Raw genomic sequence first — 10000 nt, forward strand, 5'->3', positions numbered from 1 at the left:
AGACTTCTGGCAGTGAATGACAGAGGCGGACATCCCAGGTTCAGACAGTAAAAGTCCTGCCAAGAATTTGATCCAACCATTTAGTAAACCAGCTCATTCTAATAAGCTGCCAGGTAGATCAGATAATTAGTGATATCACCTGTTTTAAGTGCACAGGTAGAGAGAATATATGGCAGGACTTTTACTCTCCGGAACCAGGAATGTCCGCCTCTGCTGAATGAGCCCGCTCACCTGTCAACGACGCTGGCCGGTTTGATCTTGTCGATGACGATGACCTGCTTGCTCCTGTAGGTGGCAGTGGTGAGCGTGATGCCAAGCGATGCCCCCGGAGACTTGGCGATCTCCACCAGCAGAGGACCGGAGGCGTTTGTGACTGTGTCTGTAAAAGATATCTTTTGGTATCTGTGCAACCCTCTGCCAGCATGTGCTTCTCTGTGCTTGTCTAAGTGTGTCTGTGCCAGTCTGTACTTGTCTGTGTAACCCTATGCTAGGCTGTGCTTGTTTGTGCCACCTTGTGCCACTATGTGTACCCCTGTGCAAGTCTGTCCTTGTCAGTGACACTCTGTGCACCCCTGTGCAAGTCTGTGCTTGTCTGTGCCAGTCTGTGTACCCCTGTGCCAAGTCTGTGCCAGTCTGTGCACCCCTGTGCCAGTCTGTGCTTGTCTGTGTAAGCGTTTGCCATTCTGCTTCATCACTGCTTCATTCAGAAGTCCAGCCAACTGGTTAGCCTGTCTGAGGGGCGGCCAAGAAGCGCCCATGCCCTCCCCTGGCCCATCCCTGCACAGCCAGACTGGGGTTGGGGGTGGAGATGTAGTGGTAGGGGACAGGTGGGTGGATGGTTCAACGAGCTGCATGGGCGTATGAAAGCTGGCCAGCAGTAGCAGTGAGGGGAAAAGAGAGTAGACAGGCCTGAGACTACTGCAAGTCAAATGGGGGGGGGGGGTTAGAAGGGGTTGAGGATGGCACAGCTGTGGTCTGAGAGTATGCTTGTGTAGGGTAAGGGTAAGGGGGGGGGGGGTGCCTGACAGCATGTATCAAACCAGGGCAGCAGCAGAACTGAGGGCATAGAAAAGTAGTAGCAAGCCAGTAGCAAGCACTCAGAATAGCTCCATCTGAAGGGAGAACTGGCCCAATAACACACGCCTAAATCACTACAAACACCTGCAGTTACTGTAACTCAGGAGCTCTGTGAAATACAGTGAACCTGAGGAGGGTTCTGCTAAATTGCATTACGGTTCACACAAGACAGTTCACAGATGAGCTGAGATAAGGTGTGTTAAGACACACACCTTTATCAATTGCAGAGAAAATCCAACAATTCTACTGTTTCTGTCACAATGTTGCCACTATATCAATGGGATGTCGGCCTACTCAACCGGGACCCAACTCTCTGATTAGCCTATACCAGTAGTTTTTGCAGACGTCACTAACAGTTACTGCATGGTATTCCTGAATGACTATGGTTTATGACCATGATAGATGTTATGACTTAATTATTTGTAAAATGATCATGTACATTTTCATGCTTTATTTTATTTTATTATGCTTTTATAACCTCAATGGAATGCACACTGATCTCCTGACTAAATTGCAACATCAGACATTCACATCAATGCCTAATTATGACAAGATCATGTACACACAGATCGTATGACTAAATCATGATGCAGGCTAATGATATCACAGCCTTCTCTCAGAATGTACTTGCTAATTAAAGCATGATCATGAGCTCGAGGTTGTGACTAAGTCATATAATATTCAGAATGCCTATAAATTACTTATTACATGATTATGTATGATTGTACACTAAACCTCATGGAGCTTTTGTGATTCAGGGGAGGACAGGTTCCTGTATTTCATACTGGCTGTTTATTTATGGTTAGCGCCTTTGGCTGCACCTAAAATAACATTAACATTGCGTTTATTATCGACCAATACCCTAGAAACAAATTCCGTTAGAAAATACATTAGGTTTGGATAAAATAATGCAAGTTAATATTTCACCAGTGATTCACAATATTCGGTCTCTTCTACAGAATTGGGTAAAAATGAATCTGTCCTTGTTGGGCAGAATTAATTTAGTTAAAATGATTATTTCCCCGAAGATCCAGTATATTTTGTATATGCTGCCCCTAACATTTCCACATAACTTGTTTAAGCTTTATAATACAGTTGTAGAGGGATATGTGTGGGCCGGCAAGAAACCAACTTCTAATCGATCCAAAGTATATGCTGCCAAAGACGGTGGTGGTTTAGCATTGTCTAAGGTGGACTGGTATCATTTTGCATTTTCTCTCTCCCAGCTACATAAGATAAATAATTCCCCTGAGCAGAGACCGTCATGGGTTAAAATAGAGGAGGAACTTGTGGCTCCTACATCTTTAGAGGCCTTTCTCACTCAGATGGGAAGACCGGTACCCTTTAAAGATCCTGTTTTGGCTTTTGTACAGGAGACTTGGTTGAGATCTCACCAGTTCATTGATACCAACCCTTATCTTACCTCTAAAGCCTCCATTTGGTGGAATAAAAAGCTTTTAATAGGTAAGAAACCGTTTATGTGGGATGCGTGGGTCTGCTCTGGAATTAACCAGCTTGGGGATCTATTTGGTCAAAATGGTATGAAATCATTCATTGAAATCAAGCAAGAATTTAATCTTAATCAAAGGGAGTTTTGGAATTTTTTGCAAATTAGACACTGCATCAAAGCTAGTTTGCACACTAACCCAGACCCCCCATCTAGCATCCAGGAAATATTCCTAGTACCTAGCAATATTAGAAGTAGAGCGTCTAATTTTTATGGGATTATCAGAGAAGTGCGATCCCCCCATTTGGAGGGGCTGAGACTGTGCTGGGTGAAAGATTTGGGTATTCAGATTCCAGAGGATGGCTGGAAGAGGCTGGTTGCTTCCTGGTATGCCTGTTCACGGGAAACACAGTCGCAGCTTATCCAATACAAACTACTCCATAGAAGTTATTGGACCCCTAGTAAACTCGCCAAACTGAAATTAGTAGACAGGGACACCTGTTGGAAATGTCAGAACGAATCTGGGACTTTAGTACATATGCTATATGACTGTGGGAAAAATGACCACCTATGGGATGGGATTATTACTCTTTTGAATGGTCTATTCCAACTTAATCTCTCTAAGTCGCCAGCTTTATGTATTTTAGGTCTGCTACCAGATAACATTAATCTAACTGGGAGACAGCGGTTATGGGTACGACTGGCAACCATAACAGGATGTAGGATAATTCTGAGGCATTGGAAGTCAACTGATTTTTGTTGTTTTAAGGAATGGGTTGAACTAATGACTAAAATGGCTTTATATGAGCGTGTAACTTTCAGTGTCAAGGGGAGAGAGGATCTCTTCAATCAGGTCTGGGGTCCCTTTTTGAATTATCTAGAGGATATGTCTGTTTAGATAAATAACTGACACTGGTAGTATATTGTCTGTAACTGACTGGTATACTCAGAGATCTATGGTATGTTAATTTAAGTTTGTAGGCACTTTGTTCTTTTCTTTTGTTTGTTTGTTTGTTTGTCTTTATTTTGTGTGTGTGTTGTTGTTTCTATACCTTACTCAAAAAAAGAGAGGAAAAAAAAGACAGTGTGAGCTGACTATATTTGTAATTTTTACTTGATGTCTATGCTCTGTATGTTCTTCTGTCTGCCAAAAATATTAATAAAAAAAAAAAAAAAAAAGAAAATACATTAGGTCTGCAAAATTGCACTTAACTAGTGCAGTGCCCGTTCAAACATGCCAACCTGTAGCCCAATTAGGCTACATGCCCACAGGTAGGCCTGCTTTGACATAAGCCTAAAAGCTGTTTTGAGTCATCATTTTGTGGAATGTTGCATCATCATATAAAATTTGCACCGATGAAAGCAATCTCTGGTAGCCTATAAGTGACAACAAACTCAGTCTGCCACTCGTTGTCTTTAGAATAGATCATCATGAGTGAGAGAGTGAATATGTAGCCTAAGTGCATGAGTGAATGAATGAATGAATGAATGAATGAATGAATGAATGAATCTGTAAGTGTGTGAGTGACTCCTGTGTATGAATGAATGATTTTGTGAGTATCTGAATGCCTTAATGAATGAGGGAATGAGTATTCTATGATAACATAATGGAGCAGCATCCTCCTGTTGTCCATCAGGTCTATATAAGCAGGTGTGTTACCCAGAAGCACATTTGGATGTGCGCTGGCAAATCTGTCTGGCCTCCCTCCCATTCAAACCAACTTCTAAAATCACCATTATCCCCAGAACCAATGCCAACCACTTATCTGGCATGGGGCAGGCTTTACACAACGGCAAACAGAGGAGGATGGTTGGCAACCAAACAATCACTGTGCTGATGGTGTCATTAATCAACATGTACTTTCTGTGATGAGTAAACAACTACAAATGAGTAAACAACTGTGTTTAAAACTTTCCATTACAAAAAAGGTGTGCTTGTTGAACGTCCTAAAGGATTCAGTGAGAGTTTAATGTACCAACTTCAGTTGGATTTCACCACCTTGGAAAGTGAACCGAAAGGGTCCAGACCAATCCTAAATTGAGAACTGGTTTGGTGTCAGCCAGGCACACAGTGTGCGCGCGCGTGTGTGTGTGTGTGTGTGTGTGTGTGTGTTTGTGTGTGTGTGTGTGTGTCAGGGATGGAAATTAAATTTTTTGTCCACCTGCCACTGTGGCAGGTAGATTTTAAAATCTACCAGCCACTCAAAATGTTTACCAGCCAATATATATTCAACCGTTCCATACATTATACTGCCAAGTAGAGATGTAACGGTATGAACATTTAACCCCACGGTTATAGGCTAGTGACCAAAATGATCATGGTTTTCGGTACTATCGCAGTATTGTGTTCAATAAGAAAGCACTGATAGGCCTACACAAGCTGAAATAGTTTTTAAAAAGTGTGACTGTGTCTATTACATTACAAAAATATAGGCAAAACCTTATTGCCTTAGACTGGATACAGATCATTCAGAGCAGTGGCAATCCTAGTCTCTGCTCAACCCTGCTCAGAAAATGGCATGTCTTGTTTCTATTTCATATTTGAATTCATACACTTTATATATTTTGTTAACAATGTATAGCATATGCATAATTACTCAAAATATTCAGTAATTTGAATACTTCATATTGATTACACTTGTCTGTCTTTAATGATATTACAGGGGTGGTGTGTAGGTCTAATTGAGTGCCTGTCACTTTAAGAAGTACGTGAACATAATTAGGTTTCATTCGGTTTTGGGAAAATCACATAGTTCAATGATACATGTTTTCATTAAATAAGGTAAATGTTCAAAAAAACTAAGAAGGTAAGGAAAATATTTCTGGCTTCATAGAAAAGATAAGTGTCTTGCACTGTTAACTTCTATGATTTAGGTAGGTTACCGTGGTAGCCTATGGCATTGTGAGTTGTCCCCTTCACTTTTTCCTTGGTCATGTTTAATTGGCTGGTTGCTTAACTTAGGTACCATGACTCGGAGTTTGGTATATCTGTTATATATATCCAATGTATTTCCTAAACGTATTAACCGGTAGCCTCGTTGTAAATGTATACAGTCAATGGTTGTAGGCTATCTAGCTGCCACCTTAACTGGAAGAGTAGGCTAGGCTCTGACGCAATGTTGAGAGCCAATTAACATTCTAAGGCGCTCCGTTCCAGAATGTTTGTTGTGATCGTCCTGTCCATCGATGTTGAGGATTATTGATACAAGTCGTGTGTTCTTATCTCTGTGGCGACTGCTAATATTCTGATGAAATAAACTACTTGAAGTAGAAGTAGTTGCTTACCCGCCACAGTGGCGGGTGTGCTGACATATTTCCCCCGCCAGCGCGCAAAACTACACGCATTTGGCCGGTGGCGGGTGGCTAATTTCCATCCCTGATGTGTGTGTGTGTGTGTGTGTGTGTGCTCACCCATGATGGAGACGTCGTACTCGATGTGAAAGAGCGCCTCCTGGCCGCACTGCTGGAGGACGGTGAGGGCATCGCTGTGGCTGGCACTGTGCAGGGGCACCCCGTCTACGCTCATCAACCGGTCGCCTGCCCGCAGGGTGCCCTCTCTGAAGAAAGGAGGAGAAGAGAGGGGGAGAGAGAGAGAGTGTGAGAGAGAGAGAGAGAGAGAGGGAGTAGATCAGGTTGGAGGTAAGTGAGAGTCAATCACTGTGTGGGTACGAAAGAGTTGATGAGAGTGAGTGAGTGAGTGAGTGAGTGAGTGAGTGCATGAGTGAGTGAGTGAGTGAGTGAGTAAGTGAGAGTGTGCGTGCGTGAGTGAGTGAGTGAGTGTGTGTGTGTGTGTGTGTGTGTGTGTATGTGTGAGGCAATCATCTGGGTGCCCAGTGAACAAACAAAATAAGAGAGAGTGGCCAAATGAAGTGAGGAGTGAGTGAATGACATCTAATCAGTGACTGAGTGAAAGTGAGCCAATGTGCCAGTGAACACTCACTCACTCACTCACTCACTCACTCACTCACTCACTCACTCACTCACTCACTCACGCACTCACTCACTCACTCACTCACTCACTCACGCATTCACTCACTCACTCACAAGATAGTGATAGAGGCTATGAGTGAGTGAGTGAGTGAGTGCGTGAGTGAAGGTAAATACAGGGCAGAGTGATCTACCTAGTTGTGCCTACTACACTAACAAACAAACAAACAAACTGCTAACCCTAGCAGTCTCTGGCGCTAAACTGGTCGACAGCTGCCTGTGTTGATGTCTACCATTAACCAGGAGTGACAGCGTGATGCTGGAGAGAGGAACATTTCCAAACAGGAGAGATGACGACGCTGCCGGAGCTCAAGTCTGACAAGTCTGACACAGCAGCAGAGGGAGTAATGGAGGAAGGTGCTAAACAGGAGCGATTACTGACCTCTTTTTCCTGAGCTAATGTCTGATCCATCAATCCACAGTTTTCCGTGCATGTGTGTGAGAGTGTCATAGTGAGACAGTGTGTGTGTGTGTGTGTGTGTGTGTGTGTAGGCGGAGGGGAAAGAACATTAGGGATGAGGGTTGGTGGTTTGTGTTTGTTGTGTTGCTTGTTGTTTGTTGATGTGTTGTGCAAAAAAATGGAACAGTTGATGAAAACTCACAGATTCCAATACCCTTTGGGTGCATAGGCCAAGGGGGAGAGAGAGAGAGAGAGAGAGAGAAGAGAGAGAGAGAGAGAGAGAGAGAGAGAGGAGGGGGCATTGGTGGGAGTGAGAGTGAGAGAATGTCAGAGATTAAAAGAGTGAGAGAAAGGCAGAATTAGAGAGAAAGAAAGTGATGGAGATCTGACAAGACACAAGAGAGTGATACATAGAGAGTGAGAGAGAGAGAGAGAGAAAGAGCAAGAGAAAGACAGAGAGTCAATGAGAGAGAAAGTGAGAGAATCTTCTGCTCTAGTTTTTGCCTGCTGTCGGGTTGTGTTTGGGGCTGTGAGTGGCGCGGTGCTGTGCGGTGCGGGCGCGGAGCGGGTGCGGCGCTGGTGCGGGTGCGGTGCGGGTGCGGCGGTGTGGGGCGCTGCTGCTAAGACGGCGCCCGCGTGCCCAAACCCTGCTCGCCCGCTTCTCCCTCCCTCTCCCCGCGTCAACATGCCAGAGCAGCCAGCAGCGCTTAGGAGACGTGGCACTCTGAATAATTCTGCTTGCATTAGCGCAGACGGGCACAGTGCCTCAGATCTGCCTCCTCTTTTTCTCCCTCTTTCCCCTTCTCTCTCTCTCTCTCTCTCTCTCTCTTTCTCTCTTTCTCTCTGTAGGCTGACACTCAGAGTCTCTATCAGTCCTTCCTCTGAGAGGAAACAACACAAACACAGTTCTGGCACGTAAAGATGACAGCTTTTGGCCCCGACGGACGCCAAATGGCGGCTCCTCGATGACGACGGCGTGACGCGGCGCTCTTACCTGTCGGCAGGTCCTCCTGGACGGACGTACGTCACCACCAGGGGTCTCGACTTGTGCCAGTCCTCGTGCGAGCCTCCTGTGCAAGTGTGCGACATATATATTTATATATTTAGAAAACAAGCGCAGCCCTCAGAAAGCCAGCCAACACACACTCTCTCCTCGCTCTCTGACACATCTATAATGCAACATATAGCATAGCTAACCGACTTGGGGGTTGTTTTATTGGGCTGCAGGCTCACTGGTGGTTTTATGGAAGTGGGGAAAGGAAATTCAGGGAGCATTTGCATGCAGAATAAAGGAGCCTGCGGTCAGCAAAGGTTTTAATCAGAGACTTTTATGTGGACTGTTTTTTAGGGGTCAGGACCGTGGCCCGTAAAATACCACGTCCCCTCGGGGGGGAAACACAGACCGATGGAGTCGTTTACCTCGCATGACGAAGCCGAAGCTGTTGCCTTCCTTGTGCAAGCATATCTCGATTGTCTTGGATATAACACCTGAGGTACTGTCTGGCGCTGGAAGAGGAGCAGGAGAGAAAGAGAGAGAGAGAAAGATGGCGTGAGAGTCAGACAGAAAGAGACAAAACAGAACAGAGAAAGACAGACAGACAGGCCAAAAGAGACAAAAGAGCGACGGAGATGAAGTGAGATATGAGAAAGACAAACAGACAGAGGCAGAGAGAAAGAAAGGAAAAGAAAAGAAAAAAAGAGAGAAAGAGACATGTGAAACACAAAGCAACAGATACAGATACAGCGTGAGACTGGAACAAAGACAGGGGTCAGGAGAGAAAGCAAACCATGTCACACAGAGTAAACCGTCTCGCCGGGCTCACGTCCAGGTCAGACGCCAAGACGAGAGTCGACCATAAAGGCAGAGCAGGAGGGGGTCAGCCAAAGAGCACAGAGACAGATCGACCTGCTCGCTTGCCTCGCGTCATTTGTCAAAAGGGCAAACACACTCCTGACGGTCTGTTAATATTCCATCTGCCAACACATCGCTCTCTCCCCCTAAACAACAGTCACTGTGCTCCAGCTCCCAAACAGAGCTATCACCCTACTCGGCTCAACAAACACGTGTACGAGTGGGAGATAAGGAGAGGCAAATTAATGCACTATTAGCAAGAACACTATGTTCTTACCCAGAACAACTATGATGTTATCCCTCCCTAAACACAAATCTAACAGGGTGGGCCTGAATTTAACACGAGACAGTATAGCGTAATGATTCATAGTTCAAGTTAATATGATCAATGATTGGATAAAATATCTTGCAGGGTTCAGGTAAGTCCAGGGTTCAGGCAAGTGATAGTGCATGGCTGATTCTAGAACAGTCTAACCCTAATCTGACCAAAACCAGCCTTATGAGGGCTGGATCTAGACCAAGGGTTAAGCAGCATTCACACCAAGAACGATAACGATAAATATAACCATAACGATAAAAGCGTCCACACTGGCCAACGATAAAAAAGTTCTCTCCTTGTGTTAATGAATGTGATGGCTAAAATATTATGGGTTCTGATTGGCTGTTAGCTTTTTATCGTTCTCAAAATCAATCAGAAAGTGATGCCCAATGATATTGTTCTTCATGTTGTTATCGTTATAATTTATGTGAGAATGTTATTATTCATATTAACGAGAACAATATTTGTTTACAGTTATCGCTCTAGTTAGCGTTCTTGGTGTGAACGGCCATTTGGTCATCTGTAATCTCAGATTTGACTCTAGATCAGTCCATCGGAGACTAGAGCGCACATACTGGAAGAGGCTTCTAGAATATCTCAGGAGCAGACAAACACATTCAGCACCTTGCCGTGGTTTAGGAATTCATGACTCGTGATAAATCCTTAAACATCAGCAGATGAGCCACAGTATGTTCCCCCAATCCCTGGCTGGTAATGGATCGTTGTGCGCCTGTGAGTGATGGGAGCCTGGCGTGAATACTTTAAACGCATGAAGGCTTAATAAAAACAAGTCAAATATTCGGCTTCAGTTAATTTCAGACATGAAGTGAGCTTTAACTTTGCTGCTGCAATGCAATCCATTAAACCCTTTCTGTATGCCAATCCACCCACACACAGACACATTAAAAAATGTGTGTG

At 44.5% G+C, this 10000-nt stretch overlaps 1 protein-coding gene across 1 annotated transcript in view; it reads right to left on the bottom strand.

Annotated features, from left to right (window-relative positions):
* Window positions 1–10000, bottom strand: part of grip2b (glutamate receptor interacting protein 2b) — a 199593-nt gene that overhangs the window by 45020 nt on the left and 144573 nt on the right. The window contains exons 5-8 of the mRNA XM_062546401.1: window positions 8331–8417; window positions 7906–7981; window positions 5936–6081; window positions 232–379 (exon numbers count right to left, since the gene is read on the bottom strand). Coding sequence (XP_062402385.1) covers window positions 232–379; window positions 5936–6081; window positions 7906–7981; window positions 8331–8417 — 457 coding nt within the window. The remainder of the gene's footprint in view (window positions 1–231; window positions 380–5935; window positions 6082–7905; window positions 7982–8330; window positions 8418–10000) is intronic.

The sequence above is a fragment of the Sardina pilchardus genome, chromosome 9 (genome assembly GCF_963854185.1).
Source record: "Sardina pilchardus chromosome 9, fSarPil1.1, whole genome shotgun sequence".
In the NCBI taxonomy this organism is placed as follows: Eukaryota; Metazoa; Chordata; class Actinopteri; order Clupeiformes; family Clupeidae; genus Sardina; species Sardina pilchardus.